The sequence below is a fragment of the Lissotriton vulgaris genome, chromosome 7, assembly GCF_964263255.1.
Source record: "Lissotriton vulgaris chromosome 7, aLisVul1.2, whole genome shotgun sequence".
Lineage (NCBI taxonomy): Eukaryota > Metazoa > Chordata > Amphibia > Caudata > Salamandridae > Lissotriton > Lissotriton vulgaris.
The window spans coordinates 1,064,764,048-1,064,786,927 of NC_141695.1; the positions used below are offsets into that span (position 1 = coordinate 1,064,764,048).

The window sequence follows — 22,880 nt, forward strand, 5'->3', positions numbered from 1 at the left end:
AGAGTGACAGTGAGTGCAGAGTGACAGTGAGTGCAGAGTGACAGTGAGTGCAGAGTGAGTGCAGAGTGACAGTGAGTGCAGAGTGAGTGCAGAGTGACAGTGAGTGCAGAGTGAGTGCAGAGTGACAGTGAGTGCAGAGTGACAGTGAGTGCAGAGTGACAGTGAGTGCAGAGTGCGTGCAGAGTGACAGTGAGTGCAGAGTGACAGTGAGTGCAGAGTGACAGTGAGTGCAGAGTGACAGTGAGTGCAGAGTGCGTGCAGAGTGACAGTGCGTGCAGAGTGACAGTGCGTGCAGAGTGACAGTGCGTGCAGAGTGACAGTGCGTGCAGAGTGACAGTGCGTGCAGAGTGACAGTGCGTGCAGAGTGACAGTGAGTACAGTCACTCAGCACCACCACATTATCAGTCAGAACCACCACAGCATCACTCAGAACCACCACAGCACCACTCAGCACCACCACAGCATCACTCAGCATCACTCAGCACCACCACAGCACCACCATAGCACCACTCAGCACCACCACTGCATCACTCAGCATCACCACAGCCCCATTCAGCACCACCACAGCATCACTCAGCACCACCACAGCACAAATATGTTCTCTCAATGTTTCAAGCTTTATTACAAATGTCACAAAAAGATGTTAATATTTCACTTCTGTTCTTGGATTTTGTTACAATAAAATACACTGAACATAATCTTCACAAAAGTTATTTACAAAAGTTTAAGCTATTGCCATTATAAATTACAATCACTTTTATTAAGTATTAAAAAAAATTAAAAGCCATTGTTATTTGTAATATCAATACATCTAAGTCACGTAAATACAAATGTTGCATTACAAATGCTATAGGTGTCACATTTGCGAAAGTTATAACTACTGGCATTGTAAATGACAAAGCTATTAATTTAGCTATTTTCAAAACCAACACATAAATGAACGTTTGGTGAATTTCCATTAAAATATTTGACTTTTTTACTAAGATATTATTATACTGTTTTATGCAAACAAAATTTAGATACTGCATAAATAACTTTAATAAAACATATTTTATATGAAGCTTTTTATGTAAAAAAAAAATATAGCATAAAGCAAAAAACAATTGCCATTTACAATGCTAATAGCTCAAACTTAAATAATGCGAGACCTATTGCATTGCAAATGCTTGTTTTTAGATTGTTATATTTTTATTTGTCCTGGAAAACTGCTGCTGTTGAGTTCACAGAGCAAGTAGAATATAACTGCTACTTAGTTGCTGCCAAATATGCTGACATGATACTTTCAAGTTCCAATGTATCACTACCTTTAATGTGTTCCGACTCCTCTGCTAGCGTGTGTGGGGCTATGAAATACCAGGTAACTATTCAGCATTTTGCACAAATTAAAATGTTCAGTGGACCGTCAATCCATCAGAATGTCCCAGGCGCAGGCTCTGATTGCTGGTGTACATTATACACTACTTCATATTTCTCTGCTTTTGCAGGCGCAGCACCTACCGTTGACAGGAGAATGACAACTTTGCTTCAGAATCACATAATTAAGGACCAGCTATCATCTAAATACCTTTACCATGGTCAGACCTTGGATACTCTGGGTGGCAAGAAGCTGAGAGTTTTTGTATACCGCAATGTAGGTACTTATTTGTCATCTTAAATTTTTAAATTCAAAAATGAAAGCTACTCCCCCTTTTATGCTCTAACACTCTTCTCTTCATTTTCCGGGGTGCACACACCTTTTTTCATCAACTCTCCTATATTATGAAATCTGTTTTCTATTTGTCTTCACGAGGTACATCTTCTTAAGGAAATTTTCTGCAATCTTACAGACATTGCTGACTAATAGACACGTGTTTTGGCCCCTCTCCCTTTCATAAGCCTTTCAATTTTAACGAAATATTACCTGAAACAGTGTATCTTTATTCAAATGAAATGTGAGGAACAGTTCTGTTGTAAATGGTAAATGTATGAAAGGCAATTAAATATAGTTCCTTTTTTTAAAACCTTTTTGGCACGAAAGCTAATATAAGCTTAGACAGTGACTATTAGTTCTATAAAAGTGCAGAACCTATGTAGAATTAGTTAATGACTTCAGTGCAGATAATAGTGATTTCACACACTGAAATCTCTTATTATCCTGAATCAAGAGAGGGGATCAATTACGTAAGAAATGCATTTTTATTTTTTAGTCTCAGACTTAACCTATCAGTCAATATGTTCCAGCAAGTTAGATTGCAGAGTGCAGGATCAAGTCATGCGTTTCACGATAGGGAAGGTCAGATATCAATTAAACACATTTTTCCTTTGCAAAGGTATTGAAAAGCATTTGAATAACAAAACATTTTTTACTATTATGTTTAGAAGGAGTGTCTTTAAAAGAATTCTTGAAATATTTGTCATAGAAAGGTAGTAGGCTGCCTTAGTTTAAATTGACCTTCTTTTGTAATTCTTCTCAGGTCCAATTGTTCATTATGTTATATCTTTGCAGTATATTTAAGTGAATGCATGAAAAGTATTTTATGAAATGTTCCATATATGACTGTGTGAATGTTTTCAAAATGTATACAGGCATGTTCATTGAAATCGGACAGACTGTACTCCTGTCGTCATAAAATTCAAGATGTTAAAGGGCAAAGTGGAGATGGGAGGGGAACACAATCTTAGAGCTAATATGCCCTACAGTAACCCCAACTCCGTTCTTCCTCCAACCTAGGTTATCTTAAAATGACTGCACATTGAATCTAACCATTTTCCCCTCAAAGTCATCCCAAATCAGGAAAGTTTACCCTCCTAGGAGCAGGGGCGTAGCTTCAGGGGGGTGCTTAGGGGAGTATTATCTCCACAAATACATGTATTCTTGGCTGCAGAGTAGGGTTTAGGGGAGCAAAGTCAGATCTGCTATGTCTCTGTTGGTTTTCCTCATCATCCTCGTTTAGCTAAGATGTTTTAAGCAGCGCAGCTCCTCCACAATGGCGGAGGAGCGTCGCCCCACTGGTTCAGAGCCAGCAGTTGAAAATAAAAACAATATTTGAATATCGTTTTATTTTTCAGCTGGTGGCACTTCCAGTGTGTGCCCGGAGGTGCAGGGCCGGGCCCTAGGAGGGAGAGGAGGAGTGGTAGATGTGCACTTTTAAGTGCACATGCTAGTTTGGCCGACCGTCTCACCCCAGCCAAACGGAAATGCACACCTAGGTTTCTCCAACCCGGCTGTATTGCTCTGCCGGGTTAGAGAAACAGCATAGACTCCCTGTGTCTGAGCGAGCTTTGATCCTGCCCACTAAGGTAATCCCCACACTTCTCTCATGCTTTAGAGCAGCACAGCTATTGGATGGAGAGTCTGTGCTATTTGCCCAGGGACTGCTGGGACCAAGGAAGCAGCACCATTGTCAGTTTTCCAACCATACTAATTGCAGTCAAACACCTAAAAGGTGATGCAACAAATGCAAAAAGTCTAACCATTGGCAATAGCTTGGGGTATCATCTCAACACATTGTATTTCACCCAATGTACCATTCTAGACAAAGGCCCACCTAATGAAAATGTTTATTGAGCCTGTGCCTCATGTGAATAGTCCATCTAAAATGTGGTCATTTAACCCCGCTACACTGCGGCATGCTGTTTTTTAGTTGGTAAAATTGAGATAACACACACCAAATCTCACTCACTAATATGCACCCCTGCCTATGAGGCAGAATACATTCTATCACGTTATCAAGAAACTAAGACAACCGTACAAGGGAGAAGGAGTAGGTGATGGAAAAGCAGGCCAGCAGGGGAACTAGGTATGGCATCGGGTATTGGTGAGGTTATTTGGGAAAGTGACTTTACAATGGGGAAATAAACAACCATAGGCATCCCAGGAGAAAAAATGGTCCAAGGGGAATTCGAGAGGGATGCCTATAGTTTAATATGGGCAGTGTCTTAGAAATTACAAAAATATTGTTTCTATATTGGAGTCAGAGACCAGAGGGTATGTTGGGACAAACTTTTCTTTCTTCATAACAAAATGTTAATTTATAATGCTTATCAAAAGATTGCAATTGTCATAAAAATATGAATGGAAAAAATGTCATCAATTTAATGCAGAGTTAATAATCTTTCATTTTTTGAGATGACTCTTTTTCCCTTTATCCTTTTAATAAACATTATTTTTTGTTTATAATTGAAACACAAATTCACAAATTCAAGCTCTCTGTACAAACAGTTGCTAGCATCCATTCCAAAAGGGCAAATGTCATGAACAGTGGGGTTAGAGACAGGGTCAGGTCTTTGGCCGGAGCATGTGTCCAAACTGCACGAGATGTTCAAACTGTGACATGCAGCCATCTGCTACTGTACTCACCTTTTCTGGGCAGTGGTGATTGGCCGCAGGGTCTGTCAATCGGCAAGGTCCTGTGCCCAATGCATGACAGGCAGTTTTGCCGTGCCTAAGTATTAATTTGACAGACTTTTGTTGTTGGTTCTGCAAAAAATTCATTGGGGTTTTTACATTTTTTTGTTTTTTTAATACTATTCTTTTATAATTATTGTGGAAACAGCCACTGATGAACTGGTTTCCCTTTCATGCTGTTTAAAAAAAAAATCTTTTCTTTCCCAATTCTTGGGTTCTGTTCTATGCAATATACATTGGTCTTGCACTTCATGCAGTACATACAGTGTGAAGATTTTCAGTGCAGATTGTTTTTCTGCTCTACTCGCTGCAGCCACTTTGCAAGAAATTTGGGCATCGTTTCAATGCTCTCTGCTTCAGTAGTAGATCTCTCCCATTGGCATCTCAACTACTCCCTCACTTGCTTTTTGTTGATGTTTCTTGTCTTAGCTGTAGTGCTGTAGGAGTAAGGTTTCTCTGCCCCATGCTCAGTATCTGCTCACAAATCTTGAAGGTGACTTTTGGATTTGGCCCTTTCTGCAGTGTCATCCCCAAACCGATTGTCTTCACCCTCCTGTTTTCTGAACCTGTTTGTGTTGTCTTTTAGGACTCAGCACACTTTACCACTGATAACCAGTGCTAGAATGCTTGTGCTCCCTCCATTAGATATGTTGAAATTCGCGTACGTGAAAATTGGCACATTTATTTCACTTTTAAGTCCCTAGTAAAGTGGCAATACATGTACTGAGGGCCTGTACATTACATGCTAATAGTGGGCCTGCATCATTGATTGTGTCACCCACTTAAGTAGCCTTTTAAATATATTTCAGGCCTGCCATTACAACCTGTGTGTGTATTTTTAATCAGCCAGCCATTACTACCTGTCAAAATAAACTTTTTGAGAGGCCCAAATCTTCCCTTTTAACACATATAATTTACTCTAATGTAGGCCCTTAGCAGCCAAGGCAGGATGCAGTGCTTTTAAAAGATGGACATGTGCTTTTAACAAGTCCTGGTTTTGAAAAAGTCCTAAATTGTTTTTTCACTACTGCGAGGCCTACCTCTCCCAAAGGATAACATTGGGCTGCCTTATTACATTTAATAAGTGGGAATTTTCAATTGGGAACAATTCTGAAAAAAACACATTTAGAAAGTTGATATTTTCTTGCCCCAACCATTTAATGCCTACAGCCTGTATCCTGGGTCACATGACTACATGTACCTGGCAGTTGGTCTTTGTGTATTGCTCCCAGACATTGAGGCAAAGGGGGAAAAGGGGTTGGCACGATGAGCCATCTCTGGATTGATAGGAGAGCAGAGCTGTCACCTACCACATTTGCACATCACAAAGGATCTTCCTGAGCATACTCACAAAGGTTTTGGCACTAGCCTTTTGTATTCCTAGACAAACAGGGGCCAATGGGAAGCAGGGAATTACAAGCACCTTTGGGGGGGGACCTTCTAGATTATTCTCCTATTTCAAGGGTAATACCAAGGATAAATAGTGGACCCTCATACTCAGCTCTTCAGTACACCTCTGGACATGTGGATACCACAGAAGAAGGACTGCTGTGCTACTCGGTAGGTGGAAGGATGACTACTCTGCTGCCCTGCTACTCTGCTGCCCTGCTAATCTGCTGCCATGCTACTCTGCTGCCCACCTTCCTGCTGCACTGCTTGCTGAGAAGTAAGACTGGACCTGCACCCTTCATCTCAGGCTGAAGTTACTCCAATGATCAGCTGACTGACTACCTGTTCTGAGATACAGGGACATAACAAGCTCTGGAGGCCTCCCTACAACTGCCCAGTTGACCTGCTGCCTGGGCTTGCAACTGGACATGCAACTGGACCTGCCTGAGCCCTGATAGCCTCTGTTGTAGTGAGTCCCTGACCTCCTGTTATGAGCAACAGAGACTCAGAGGTGGCCCTCAGGTCATAGGCCTTTGGTGTGGCATCAGTTGACCTCCGTCCCCAAGAAAAGGAGAAGTCCTGATGTTTCTGGCTCTTAAACCAGTGAATGAGTCTGTTCATGCCAAGATCTTGCCTTCCGCGCTGTCCGCCAATGCAAAGTTCCAGTGAACATAACTCTTCGTGCTACAGCAACCACAAGCAACACCTTACAAAGTGAAAGCTGCACTATACACTGCAACATAGACAGTCCACAATGATCCCCAATGCAAATATCCAGCATCAATCATTCGTGACACCCAACCAGATGTTCATTCTACAGGGACTACTATCCACAACATCTGGTCTGCTCTGTGTGCTACCTCGACGGACATCCGTGACGCTCTCCCTGCTCCACACGGCCCCTCCCACAGCAAATGGAACTCTTCACATTGGACATTTGAAGGTAACTCTTTCAGTGACTTACCTGGTCCCTGTATCCATCCCACGTTCCATCACAGTCGGCCTGAACTTGTGACTTTCACCCAGTATCGCACAACCAAACAACCACGAGTGGCACTTTGGTCTTTTAGGTGCTATACTTACCTTAAGTCTTTGAAATTGCATATCCGCTTCTACTGATTGGGTTTTTGCCGTTTTGGTCTCAAATCATTTATTACCTTTTGCTCTATTTTTTTAATTCAGGTGGGATTTTTCTTGTGCTTTTTTGTTTTTACTTTATAACTGTCTAATGTGCTGCATAATAACTTTACACATTGCCTTTAAGTTAAGCCTGACTGGTTAATTTGGGTTTTGCTTGTGTTTCACCAGAATGATGGTTGCTGCTTGAGTAAGGTTTCACCCCTCTCTACCAGTAACCCAATTTCACACAGTGACTCTCCTGCATTCAGCTTCTTCTCAGCTGATGATGGAATTCAGCATCAGCAGATGCTGATGCAGGAGATGGTCCTGAAGTATCTTCCTGGATATTGTCTGACATTGCTCAGAGATGGAAAAGAGTAGCTATATTAAATAACAACTTTCACAAAACTATGCTTGTGCCTACTTTTGTTATCCCATAGATACTTTCGAATGTGGTGGGAGGTTATCTGAACTTTGAGCCAATTTAATGCCGAGAATGCTTTGTAACTTAGACTGGAAGATTGTGGACTTTAGTTGATGTCTGGTCCTACTGATATTGATACCCATCCCATTACGCAGGCCCCCTCCACTTCCTGTGGTGCAGGGGTGCCCGAAACACTTTAGGGGACCCCCACTGAGCCTAATACCAATGAATCCCTCTGACATATGGGAGACTCAAAGGCCCCTCATCAAATGCTGGAGTGCACCCACTTCATTTTGCATTACACTACTGCCCCATTCTGCTGTCTTGAATTCAAGACTGTGGACCCAGCACATGTTTTAAAAAAGTGAATTAACCGGGAACATCCCCCGAAAATAGGATCTGATGTCAGGCCACAGCTAAATGAAGCATTTTATCAGGAAAAATGTAATTACATTTTTTTAAACAATCCCAAATGCAGGGCTACCCATCATATTTGCCAAAACGTATACTCCATATTCTTAGAAAAATCATGAAAACCAGGCAATAATACTAGGCATGTACCCAAACCAAGAGTGCCAAGATGATTAATTGATCTAATCTTACCATTGACCAAAATGTGCAATAGAAAAAGCTGCTGAATCATTAAACACCTTGCAAGCTGATGACGAGCTCAGCTCATCATGCAGCATGGTGGCCGTGTGCTGGTGACGAGCTCAGCTCGTCATGGCCTCCGCGGAACGCCCACGTGGGGATAATTACCCCGCTGTGCAGGGCGTTCCATTGAGCGGGCGTGGCCATGACGAGCTCAGTTCGTCATCAGCACCGCGCGCCGCCGTGTGTTAAAGTGTTTAATATCATACTTATTTCTACCACATTCAATTCCTTCATAATCTGTGCATTAGTGATACATGTAAATAAAAAAAGTTACATTCAGAATTCCAGACACCGACAAGTGTTGCTCTATGAGATAATTGTAAGACGCCTTCTCCAAAGTCTTCCACCTAAACTGTTCAGCTCTCCAAGACCACTCAATCTCCCTTAATGAACTATTGTCCAGGCCCAGGAGTTTTTAGGAGACCTTTTGTCTCATCCACTTTAGTAGCCTTTCCATTCTGCTGCCTCTTTACCCAAGGGAGATTAGGCTCCCAGAATACGTTCTTTGCTGTTCCTTGCTGATATGACTCTAGAACCATGCATTTATCTAGTAATGGACTCAAGGTCTCTTATAAAAGGTAACTCATCTGGCAGAATTTACTTGTTATATATCCCATTCAAACCCTGGGCCCCTTGCTGCCCTACCAAACTTTGGGCCTGATTTAATGTTTGTCTGATTGGATAATTCTGTTACAAAAATGACTGATATCCTGTCCACCATATTACAAGTGCCATAGGACATAATGCCAAACTCTAAACCAGGTTCTTTGTCACTCTTAGCAAGTGTCTCATTTTTACATTTGTGGTACAAGAAAATTAAGCAAGCAATATGATAAGATGGGAAATATAGTAAAACACTCATTGAAGTAGTACTGGGGACATCAGAACATAGAGAACAATGAATGTTTTAAAAGCCTTAGTTAAAGAAGGAGAGGACAGGATGTCTAGCTGTTCATTTAAGAGGAGGAAATGGTCATTGTTGTAAAACATCAATGCTAAACAATACCTTTACCAAGGTTCTCTAAACAGCAGCATGCATCAACCATGAGCCTAGTCGAATACTACATTAAATAAATGTCAATAGGAAAATACTGCCAGGTAGTCGAAAAGATGAAGATGAAGATATGATGTAATATTGAGAAAAATAACCTTCCATGTGGTAGTTAGATGCCAAAGCAGGTTTAACTGTATCAGAAATGAGGGCCATCACCTCTGGCTCCCGGTGTGTTGTCTAATTCACTTTCCGTAAGGTGAGAAGAAAAATCAGGGTACACAATTCAACCCCATGCCTTAAATTTGGTAAATTTTTAACAAAGTGATCCAAATCTGTGAAGTGAATCATACACCTGGAGGGATGGGGCATTTTTCCTGCTTGCAGCACGTCCACAGCATGCTTGATATGACAGTGATCCTGCAATTCAGAAAAAAGGCCAATCCCAAAAGAAATATCCATTTCCCGATAACTACTGGATAGCCTGCATGTAAGCAGTCTGGCACTTATGGTCACATAGCTCATGTGAAAATAAAACCAACAACCATGTGCTCCGCTGGCAGTACCTGGTGCAAACTTAAATATTCCTTATTACATCAATCTCATTTTTAATCATTTTTGTTGCAGTCTCTGTGTATTGAAAATGCCTGCATTGCTGCCCATGACAAAAGAGGACGATTCGGAACTTTGTTTACCGTGGACAAGGTGTTGACCCCTCCAATGGGAAATGTCATGGATGTTCTGAAAGCAGATAATCGTTTCAGGTACAGTACAGTACAAGTATGCATACTTTTGAGTAGCCCTTATTGTGGGAAGAAAGAGTCACCTTTGTTATTGCACAATTTCCATGTATTTACTTAAAGACTGTTGGAGGACTTAAGGACTGTTGAAGCAAATGTTTCTGCGCTATGGAACTCCCTACCTCAAGCAATCCAGCAGGCCCCTTCTGAACCCTGCTTTAAGAAGCTGCTAAAGACGTGGCTCTTCTCCCAGCCTCGCTAGGTCTCCCACTCCTGCCCCTGGACCTCTGTGGTACGTTCTTACAGCGCCGGGACACCTCCTTGTGAGGTAGCTGTTCGCGCTCTATAAATCACATTATTATTATTATTATTAACATATCTGATTGCACAATTAAAAGAATAAAGAATTCACAGCATGAAAGAGGTACATCAATAGATTTCATAAGTCAAACTGATTGAAATACTGTGAAATACAGTGAATACTTTGAGTTTATGTGACTTCATAATGTTACTTCTTTTAACAAAATGCCAACAGTATTGAAAACAAATATTACATAAACTTCAAAGAGTACATTGTTGTTATCAATGCTTTATTCAATCTCTTCGTAGCATAATGCCATAAATGAAGAGATTTGAAAAAATTAACATTGTTAATAAGAATACCATTATTTTATTGTCAGTAATTTAGAGATTTATATAGTGATTGCTACAGTAGTAAACTAATATATATTCCAATGCAATGCAACTCATTTTATCAACTTTAAATGGAGGAACGATTTACTAGTCCCCACCAAAATTTGAAAATTATAGCTCAGGAACTAATCTTTGCAGTAACTCTTTACCTTAATGAGTGACTTTACTGATTTTCAGAATTGCTTAAGTAATTGTGCCTGTCTGTGCACAGTGAAACAAACTTTGATGGGGAGGGAGGGCGAATCTGAGGTCATCCCTGAGCAACCATGAAGAGAGTCCATCAGACAACTATAGCCTTCAGCATAAATTACTCTAGAGGAACTAATAATTTATAGGTTAAGCGGGGGGTCAGGACCCTTATTAGACAACATATTCATGTGACTGAGGTCACCCACCAGTACACTTTGTCCATCATTTCACTAAAGGATCAGTGGCAGTCCACCTACAGTGAGAAACATCTGACAGTCCAGCATATCAATTTCACAGTGATGTTTCCACTCTGTGTTACTGAACTGGATAACATCATAACAGTGTCACAAACCGTGGACTTAGCTTTTGATTTTTTGTCAAGTGAGGGAGTGGCCAGGGATTTAGGGCGTTTTATGGGCACTTAATGGGCCCATATGTGCCAAAAACTCTTGAGAGGTTTATAAACAAAAGCTTTTAACAATGTTTTTAGAATTTAGCTAGTTGAGCTTAAATGAACCTGATAATGAAAATCTGCTCTTGACTTTAATTCACAGAGCCTACACAGTGCAGAAACTCCATGGGCAAACACCTTAGTGACAATGGCAAAGAAGATGAATAATAATAATAGCAATAATAATAATAATAATAATAATAATAAAAATAACAATAATAATAATAAAAAATAATCATAGCAATGGTAATAATAATGATGATGATAATAATATTAATAATAATAATATTAATACAAATTAGAAAGTTATTATATAGTGTTTGTAAATATCAGTTGTTATTATTACTCACTGTAATAACATTATTACCATCCAAAGGATTGAAGGCAGAATTGGTCCTCCCAGGATCCAAATTTGTTTCCTTCATGCCACTGTCAGATGACAATCCCAAATGCTTATCCCATAGATTTATCTAAGTACCTCTTCACCCCTATAGGGAAGATGAAAACTCCTGAACACATCTATAATCTCACAATGTTCCTGGATAGAGCAGCATAATGTTAGCCTCTTTGAATAAGGATATCCTACTTCTACAAATTAAAATCTCAACACTTTAGGAAAAGGTCCCAGTCATGAAGCAAGGGCTAACTTTGATTTAACAATTGATGACTTTAATGAACTGGTAGTTCAAACCAATAATACATTGGCACATACACATACTGCAAATACCATAGTGCATTTGGTTAACAACAATCCTCAAAATAAAGCACACAAAAGCATAGAAGGCTCCCCAGGTTTCTGGTGAATGAACAAGATAGTTTAAGAATCACTATTAAGACATAAACCCTTCAATGGATCTGTTCTAATATACCTTCAGAACATTATAAACATTATAAAACCTTTTAATACCAACTGCTTCTTCATGTCTAGTATGAAAACTCTACCAGACTACCACTATTTGAGGTCAGTTGTGCAAGGTTCTTGTCCTGTATGTGCCAATCCACTGGGTTGTGGAATGTATTGCCAGCCTATTTTTGGGACTGACAGCTGTTGCTGCCCTTCATGAGATGATTAAATACCCTAATAAATCATCTTTGCAGAAAGTCCTCAGTAGTTGGATGCACCACCTGGACATTTGGTTAAAGAAGTATGCTGGTAGTCATAAGTGAAATCTCTCATGAACATTTAACACTGGCCTTCAAACTCGAACGCTAAACATCCTGCATGAAAACTGCTCTGTTACCACCACTTTATTGTACTCATGTTACATCGAAGATCCATGACATATGGTTGCTGAAGGAGCATATGTTCTCCCTGGTTTAGTTAGCTGTTTGCTCTTCTCAGGAGAACAACTATGATGATGGAATAGAAGGAAACACAAGTTTATCATGTGAGTGGTCAAAAGAAAAGTTCCCACGATCTCCTTTTGGATACATTTTCTAACCAGCTATTAAAAAAGTTGAACTGTTGTAACTCCAAAATTGATTTGCCATTGGTCCACATCAAAATGCTTTCTTTTAAGTTTCAAAATCCCAATAACTATGGGGTTTTTACTAATATTTCTTTATATGATGTGCAATTGTACTTAATCAAAGATATTCTCATAAAGATATTAGAATGTGAGTTTATTACTGAAACATTTTCAGCATAGATAGTAAGCCTTGTTTGATGTTGGTTTATAATCAAACACATACTAAGCAACTGGACGCTACATTATTGGCTCTTTTAAACATTGAAATCAGCCTCGACTTGCTGGTTAGAGCTTGTGACCCATGTTAGAGAGGCTAGCAACCACCTCTCTCTGCTACAAAAAAATGAGGCCATTCCTCCCAGAAACCAAATGCCTTACTGCATGACCTCAAAGCCTCCACATAAGCTTTCTTTAAGACATTTCTACAAAATAAAGCATGCCATATCAATGGCCTAAATAAATACAACCCACCTTAACTTAATGAAAATTTGATTGCTTCTCTTGCAAGTACGCATTATCTTTAAATTCAGAGTCGCCATCAACAAATCCATCATGAGAGGCACCCCTGCCTATCTGACTGACAGGCTCACCATCTCAGGTGGTTATCAGCCCACCCACAGCTAGGATTCCATCAGCCAGGAGAACACTAGATAGCAATACCGTTTACCACTCCACTTCCCCTTTTAGTACCCAGATAGCCATCCAATGACTCATTTATTGAGGCAGCATTTATTGGATCAACCCCTGATGCTCCCTATATAAAATTGGCTCTCTTGTCACTACTTATATACGCAGGCAATGTGGTGTTAATCGTCAGAACAGGGAAGGCACTGCATACACTCACTTTGTGAACACGATGGATTTCAGAGTAAATGAAGCAAAATTATACATACTGTGGTGCGGCAGGCCAAATAAATTACCCGCATTCCACATAGCTACATGCAGGCTGGAAGTGGTGAATGCATTCCCCTATTTGGGAATCCCTTTTGATGGAAACCTTCCTCTGAATAGTATGGTTGTTACTATAAAGAAGCATAAGGGCCATTTTTAGCTTCATCAATAAACACGGGGCCAAACCACTACCGGAAATTAAGAATGTTTATATTTCGAAAGCAATATTAGTGGCCACTTATGCGCAGGAGTGTGGGGAATGGTAAATATAGACCTCCTGCAGTGTGTAGAGGATGTTTTTTTAAAAAAGGTGCAAATTTCAACTGTCACAATGAAATGTGGGCTCCTTTACTTTCTCATATGATTAGTTTAGGGCCAATTATGTTCTGGCACTCGATTTAGAGAGAGACAGAGTAAAATTGAACCAGAGCATTGTGAGTGATTGTTTAAAATTGAACCATGTAGACAAAATCGGGTGGTTACAATATGTAAAAGATTCATTGAGGGTGCTGGGGTTATTAGAGTTCAACGAGAACCCACATAGTTGTAGGATGTTCTCCAAGGCCAAAGTCAAGGGCACGTTCCTATTGGGAGCAGCAGGAGAGAGAAGAGAAAGAAACCTCATTAAAACCTCTGTGAGGTCCCCTCCCAATCAACAGGATTTTCAGTTATATCTATCCATAGTATCGAATCCCCAGCTTTGTTTCATCTTAGTGAGATTTCACCTAAATTGCATTCTGTTGATGCTGGGCTATCTGAGTAATATGCACTCCTTAGAAGATCTGTCCATATGTCCGTGCGACATACCATTTTCACAAACAGACTTAAATATATTTTTTTGTAGATTCTATGAAGCACAAAAATAAATATTTATTTTACCTCTTCTACGCAGCTATGATTTTAGGCAATGTTGGGTAGCTCTGTATTTAATACAAATGTTTGTTGATCCTTTCGTGTGTTAGTCCCTGGCGTCATTCTTGTGGTCTGACATGAAGAGTAGGAGAACCCAAATTTACAGTTATCCTACGGATTCCTATAGAATCCAGACAGATGTAATGAATTATTATATCATGAATCTTTTAAATGGATCTGTGTGTTATCTTAACATATTTTATGCTGGACATATTCAAATGTAACTTTTTAAACTATAATGTGTAATTATAACAATTTATATGATTGAAAATTTATATATTTATGTACTTTATATGCAAAAAAAATATTTCAAAATAAAGGAATTTTGATTATGATAATTGCCTGCTGCCTTTCAGCTAATTTCCACTATTCAAACATCGCACACATGCATACATTTTAAAAGAAGTACATTTTTGACACATGCTATTATACATACCTACATATTGTCATCCTTTATGACACTTGCATGACTGCATTGGTGTATAGATTAACTTCGCAAATAGTGAGATTTGGGAAGCTAATACAGGCCTCACTGACAAATATTGGAATTCAAGAAACTGGTCCAGGTAGGCAAAACACTCTTGTGATATGTGAATAAAGCCTATTGGACTCCTATAATGTCAACTGGAGTATTAAGCCAATTTCTGTAATTCATTTGCATATAGTAAAGTGGTTAGCTAGTTTTTCATTAATGTCCTATGACTTTGAATTTACTTGACATATGACTCATAAATAAACTAACAATAGTTTACACATTTGTGACACTACTATTGGGATTTTGTGTTAATTGATAAATTAGCTGGATTGAGTTTGAGTGGATGTCTCCTCAGATAAGGCACAACATCCACTGAACGTTTGCAAGAAGCCCAGACTCTTTGAGGTAATCCCTACTGAGTATTGATGAAATAATATCTTGCTGTTGCAGTATGCTGGTGGCTGCCATCCAATCTGCAGGGCTTACAGAAACATTGAACAGAGAAAGCTCTTTCACGGTCTTTGCACCAACAAATGAGGCTTTCCAATCCCTCCCACAAGAAGAACGGAATAAACTTATGGGTAAGCACACTGCTGGAATTGTGTTAAAGCAATATCTCTTTTCATAGAAACATCTCAGGTTCTGTAGGGTGACATTTTGAAAATGCAGTAAAATGAAATAGTAATACGGATCATTTGGATATTTATGTTCTCTGCTGTTTAAATGACTATTTGCTTTCCTAAAAATGTAATTCTAAATTTGCAGATTGGGCCTTTATTTTCTCTGCTCTTGAATTCACTGTTTGCTTAATTTAGAAACAGTAATACTCATTTTGGCCCCGTAACTGCTCCTACCTCGAGGACCCTTGTGGTATGATAGGGACTTTTCATATACCCTTAAGTGAGGCGCAATTATGTAAAGCTGTGGCTGCCAAATCAAGATGCAGCCTATAAAATATCACTTATGATGGCAATAAAGATATATAGTGCTTGTGTTCATGAACAAACCGAACATGACTAATTTGATATTTTAATTTATAGTTTAGCATTTTCAGCAAATTCTCCAACAAAGATACAATTTAATATCAATGTATCCATAAACAAGGTTTGTTTCAGAATGTACAGCAAACATTAAAGAACACAGAAAACAATATGCGTCAAAAATTACAAACCCGCAATCCGACATCATGATCAATAAATGCTAAGTTGATTATTTCATGCCTAACAAATGTGGTTCCCCTATGGTAATAATTACTCATTACTGTCAAAACATGTACAGGTGAACTCATATTTTAGCATTTAAAAATTTGGAAACAATCCACATTTACAAGTGAGAGGATAAAAATCATTCTCAACTGTTCAATGTTAGTCACCAGTGAGTCTTTTTTCAGATGGATAAAAACAATAGGTGAAACTAACATTGTTGTAGGCCTGCAAGCAGTATAAATAACTGAGGCCATATTACATAAAGTGGTACAAAAGGGGGCGATGATGGACGGAGCATCTGAATCAATCAAACACTCACACCCAGTCAAAAGATCTGGGTTTAATCCATCACCGTTCTTTAGCCCACTCTGCCACCCCAGTTCAGACATGGCTATATGCAAATCAGTCTGACCCTGTGCCTCATGGGAACAGTCCTGCCCGAAACGCCAAGCCATGTCTTCCCTGGACCGGAAACAAGCTTCTGAGGACAGACTGATTTGCATATAGCCATGTCTGAACTGGGGTGGCAGAGTGGGCTAAAGAACGGTGATGGATTAAACCCAGATCTTTTGACTGGGTGTGAGTGTTTGATTGATTCAGATGCTCCGTCCATCACCACCCCCTTTTGTACCATATTACATAAAGTGCCCTGGAACCTAGTGGGAGCTTCAACTAGGATTCTATGTAACCTCGGGCGGAGAGATTTGCCTTCTCCGCGGAGAACGCAGAGCAGGCAAATCTCTGCACACTCCGCAGAGGAGCGGAGTTGGGCAGCCCCCGCCTCCACTCCCACTATTAACAAGTAAACATTAATTAAAAATACATTTAAAACCAGTTATCTTTGTACTGCTGCGTCACCGGGCTGCAGTTCTCCCCTTCCTCTCCCTTTCGGTAATCCTTGTGAAAACTGCGCATGCGCATTTCTCGCAAGAAATGCACATGCCCTAGGAGGTTTTTCGGGGTATGAGTATATGGACCGGAAGGGTTTTGGTTGGTGTAACCTATGTGTGGGACTGTGGTTGATGCGGTGTGTGACTATTAGAGGAACTTGAGCCTTGTCACAGCATGATTGACAAAGTGCAGTGCACAGAGTGGGACATTCATTCTGCAGTGAGTGCTGAGAGAAGGTATGCAGGCCAGAGGCCAGTAAGAATAACAGAAAAATCATTGCGGAAGTAAGAACCATATGATTACCAGGACAGGGAATGGGTGCTAAGTGTATATTTAGTTGCCACACATGAAGTTCAGAAATATGTTCCCCTCGTGGTGTTGCATTCATGATGCACAACTAAGAGTTTAGATGGCAGGGTCACACTATGATAAATTCAAGGAACTAGCAGCAAAGCTCACTTCAAATCCATGGAGTTAAATGTAGTCACTTTTAAAAGAGAAATCTGCAGAACATTTTAGACATCGAAACAAAACACTCTCTCAATCCACAGGCAACATTTTGTGCAAACGGCTGTAGAGATGGAATGTGCAACAATCAGTGCTTGATCGGAAAAGCTTTCAGGCCAGGCCATGCCAGGTTTTCAACCCCTTAATCGAGTGTTAAAATACTACTGGATCAGGGCTTACCCCCCATTCCCCCCTTAAGACTCAGCAGTTGGTGAGCAAAAATGACACCAATGGTTTTCATATAATACTTTACTCATGACAAAATTGAAATAAATTAGGCTCAATATGAATCTTTAGAAATGTCATGAAACACCTCTCATCATATACAAATTGTGCAACTATTAACTTTCTTTTTCTGTTGCACACATTTCAACCCTAACATATCATTCCACAGATGTTCTAAAATCCCACCTACTTTGAACGATAAAGAAGCATTTTGTACAGTTATGTATCAAAATAAAGTGAAAAGTTCACAAATATAACATCAATGCATATACTACATATGCATTTTATATACCATCACATAACTATTTAATAGTTTTATTTTGGTCATAGCAGTAGGTTTATGCTGATTCATAGTAATGGAGTAGCCGTATGCGATGTATGGGATTCCTTAATGAATCGGCTCCGTGGTTTTTCCTTAAACAGATGTCAAATGTACTTGACTTTGTTCCCTTTTAATGTATTGGCAACAGTTTTCCCTTCCATACTCACCAGGTGATTACGTTTCAGAAAGTGTGATGGGATCTGGCCAAAAATGCACTTAGCACCTTAGGAAGTTGGGAACATCCCATCTGGTTTCGGAGTTTTATTTGCACCAATTACCTCAAGCTATATTCTCACTTTAAGGGAAAGTAAGGATAATTTAATTGCAGCGTCTATGAACATCGCTCTTTCAAATGTTCCTTCATGAGTTAAATGGTATTAGTCTGATGATTAAAAAAATTAAACTGAAGCAATTTCTTTCTCACTGGCAAATGTTTTTGTTTATGAATTTCTGCTCAGATCTTTAAGTTACTTTAATTTTTTATAACTGCGTAAAACTAATTTTACATTGCATTAGACTGATCGATGAACAGTAATACATCATGGGACTGCTAGGCCTCTTCATTGTAGCATTGTTAATTTGAATATCATTTACTTGGAAAGTATTTTATCTCAAATGTTGACTTTAATCCAAAGCGGATTGATACATTTTTATTCTCCACCAGCAGATACCCAGTGCTGTTGGCTTCTTATCAAAGTAATTTGAAATGTCATCAGTGATATAATCAATGATGTCATTTACCATGCCATGAGTGATGTAATTTATGAGGACATTATCAGTGCATGGTGGTGGGCACGTTATAGTAAATTTTTGTTTTAAACGTTAGTTTTTAATCTAAATTCAACACCAACTATATGGTCACTTTAACCCTTGTCTTCTTCAGTGAATTTCAGGGTTTTTTAGTGAGCTTATTACCATACTTAACTATAACGTCACTTTAACATTAACCTTATCGATATATAATATTAAGATATATAGTAATGGAGATGAGAATAGTATACTTATACATTGTTAGATAATAAGTCATTAGTTGTGCGACCTGTACTAGTAATTGTCTAAATTTGTCCTCCACTGGGAACCAAACTCCCCATTGTAGTGCTTGACCCTCATAGGATACCGTTGCAGAGTGGTACAAGGTCTACTCAAGGGAGAACATAGGCGCTCATAACCACCATTCAGAGACACACAATAATGACACTCAAAAAATGATTGTCCAGCCTGTGCTTTTTCTTCTGAAAAAGGAAAAGTACATTTATTGCACACACACCACTCAATACTATGCAGCAATTTACAAATATACATATGCTAATGGAAATACTTCTTGATGACATTGCTTAAACACTCTTACTCCTTCCTACGGGGGTTTAGTACCACAACTCATATGTCTAAACATTATGTGGTCCCTAAATGCCAAGACTTGAATATAACTTGGAGTAAGAGTACTTAATACTAGCACCAAAGCACGTGCCTGTCCACCTCATTATTTTAACAAGCATTTCATTATAGGAACAAATGCAGGTATTACATGTAACCATGACTGAGAGACCTGAATACTGGCAATAAAGTAGGCAAACTTTGATGATAAGTGACTGTCAGTCTCATTATTTAAATAAAGCATTGCATGTGGGAATGTCTAGCATGACTGGGACATCTGGGGAATCATCAGAACTGGCATCATGAATAATGACCTTTCATCACATTTATAATTACCATAGTATGCAAATATAGTCATTCACCTTGAATGTGCTTGCAGCATAATCTGAAATACTTCCAACACACAACAATGCATTTTAAACTTAGTCCCTAAATGACACCAATCCTATAATCTCTACACATGTAATTGCAGCCTTTCACCCCTAGAGGGTGTTTGGCAATATAAAAACTCATGGTACATCATTTCAGGCCACCAAAACTGTAGCCATAGTCTTCAGCCCTAGCGGGAGAATCACGCACCACTGTAAACAAAAGTTCCAGCTTGGAGAGCACTTGGAATCCCACCAAAACTATTAAGGGGCTATCATTCTTGAGTCACTCTACACGTAGGGTGAGAACATTACAGTTCTGTGTCGGAGGGCAAGTCTACCCTGCTCCCGCAGCTCCCCCTGTACTTCTGCATATATTTGGTGAAGACTGCATTCTCCTGAGGTCCTCACAAGTGAGGGAACAAAAACCAGCAGTCAAGCCCAGCAGGGTAATATGGGGTGCTCCGGAGAATTTGGTGAATTTTGTAGCAGCGGCTCTTCTGCCTCTCTTTTCCTTCGGTTTCTCTTTTTGATTATGCTGCCTTGAGCTGTGGATCCTGTTTCGTCTGAGCGCCCAGTCCCATCCAGGCACCACACATGCACTTGCAATGTGGGGGGGCAGGCTTAGGAGCCCACTACCGGCTGTCCTTGCTGGCTACCGATGCAAGCAAAACTCCGACATGCTGCCGCTGGAGCTGGCAACAACACTCTAATCTGCCCACTCCTGTGGGCAGACGTGCACTTGTGGTCTGGCCTTCCCGCTTTCCCCAGATTTGGGCACAGAGAGCAGGATAGGCACCACTTTGGGGACTGCAGCAGCACTCTCTCCTCTCCTAGTCCTGGAATTGGGGTTCAGGAATGGTTCCTCCTCCCCCTCAGCAGGGGAGTACGATGGTGCTCCCTCGGACAGTTTACTTCACAGGGCCCGGCAATGGGGTTCCAGGGCCCCTTCTTCACCTTGCCAGGGAGCGCAATAGTGCACCCTCAGTTATTTCTAACCTGGGGTCCAGGGATGGGGTCCTGAGCCCCTTCTCATTTGCGGAGGAGGGGGCGTGAAGGCCCTCTCCTGTATTTTACTCTTCTCAGGGACAGCTGGCGGGCCCTGGCCCACCCCAGGGGGCCAAACTAGAACCGGTGGCGAAGCACCACACACTTCGTCACAGCAACAGGGGTCAAAGGTTTGTAGTTGTTTGCAAATCATTACAAATAAATAATCATCATGTTTAAAAACATCACTAATAAGCTAAGATTCCACCACAACCAGAGCTCAATGGAAAGTGAATGAACAACTTCACCAATGTCCAATCATGTGCATGATATTAAAAGACCTGCAAAATGTGCTGCAACTCATGAGTGTCTAAGAGCTAAGCATTCAGCAGAAGAGTGCAATGGTCATGAATGTCTGTAGACATCTACTTTTAACAAGACCATCATTGTTTACATAATATACTTGATTAATGTTGACTGTTTTATTTTCCTTTATTTATGCAATCAAGTCCATTAAAATGCAAAAAAATGTGCAAATCTAAACTAAATGTTTCTCATTGATTATGTACTAGAAACATAAAAAGGCAAATTGTGATTATCAGTATAAAGTACAAATGTGTAATTGCAATAACATAATCATGATAAAATTATTTAACAGAGTTCAGCATGAAGCAGTTTTAGTCCAGAATTTCCAAGACTGATTAATAGAATGAATCCTATTCACATCCGCAAAGCTGCATAAAGTGATGCTGTTATTTTCAGTACTGCAGAAATTTATAAAGTTCTCTGCGGAACCTAAAGTGCTAACTTTAGTGCAAAATCTGGAGATACGAAAAAACGTTTCACAAGCTAGTTGACTGCTCTAAGTTGATAATAGCTAAAAAATACAAAATTCAATCATTCTCACAGTTTTGTCTGTATAGTTAAGCTGATGCATTCTTTTAGCATAAGCCTAGGACGGTGAGACCCGTCCTTGATTCAGCACAATGAGAAAATTCTCTCAGAACTATTTTTGCTCACTCAAGTAAACACTAGACACACTTTATTTAGAACAGGACTCGGCAGTAGTAATCCAGTGATATATTGTGACATTGAAGAGAGATGGAGGACAGTAGAAACACTGTTTAATGTTAGCATGAGCTCAGTTCCTAATGCTCTTTTTTGACAGAAAATCAACTCTCCCAGTGGATTGTTGTCAAATGATGCAACCTCAGTGTAAAACGTGAATCAAAGTGCATAAAACTGGTAGTTGGTTGAAACAACATGTAATGTTAATTAGGGCAATTTTCACCCACATTCTACATTGTCCTAGGGTAAATAGAATTTTCATGGTCTGCATAATTTCTGGGGCTTCTGGAAATGACTTATATACTGTCTGCACTATTAACCCTATCCTATCCTATCCAAAGGTAACACCACTTACCACATGCATATAGATCCCCAACTATTGGACACCCTTCTCTCCTCACACCTTACAGCAATATTCCTAAACAGAGAAACATATAACAGTTGCATGTCCCTTGCAAAGGAGGGGGCACATCATCACCACCCAAATTCCCGGATGACATATGGAGCACTAGCGAGAATAGTCTTACCCATCAAAACTAGTTCTGAGCTTGGATCTCTACTATCTGCCCTCTTCCAGAGACATGTGTCCAGTGGTCCCCTTCTGAAAGCCATTTTGCTGCATGCTGAAGTTGTGATGATACAGTTGTTTGTCTGGATGACCGGAGCCTCTCCTTTTCCAGGGCAGTGTCTAAGTCTCAAGTCACACTCTGCTGCACATACCACAACATACCAGTGAGACCAGGGCCTCGTCCAAGAGAGTACATTGATGTTGTACAAATGTGAACATAGATCCCTGCTGGATACGTGGTCCGCACAATAAAAATACCTTTCTAGTAAGGAAACCCTGCCCATCACAAACATGGGCAGTGAGTTCCTGAATTTAAATGAATGCTTCAGCTCACTCAGAACTCGGTCCATATGAAGAGAGTGGGGTGTCTCATCTGCCTGAGCCACGTAAATACTCAACACTGAAAATTATCAATAGTTCTCAACCAGAGCCACCCTTTGAAAGTCATGTCTAGGCATCTCCCAAACACATCCTTGGACAATAGATTGATTTTCCCCAGTTCGATCTTAGATCCAACATATCACGAAAGTGGGACATTCATAAAGAAATTAAATCTAATGATGAGAAAGATCCAAAAATGA

General features: G+C 40.0%; 1 protein-coding gene across 1 annotated transcript in view; it reads left to right on the plus strand.

Annotated features, from left to right (window-relative positions):
* TGFBI (transforming growth factor beta induced) overlaps positions 1-22,880 on the plus strand; it is a 225,671-nt gene that overhangs the window by 172,852 nt on the left and 29,939 nt on the right. The window contains exons 10-12 of the mRNA XM_086931518.1: positions 1,485-1,630; positions 9,592-9,728; positions 15,235-15,365. Coding sequence (XP_086787644.1) covers positions 1,485-1,630; positions 9,592-9,728; positions 15,235-15,365 — 414 coding nt within the window. The remainder of the gene's footprint in view (positions 1-1,484; positions 1,631-9,591; positions 9,729-15,234; positions 15,366-22,880) is intronic.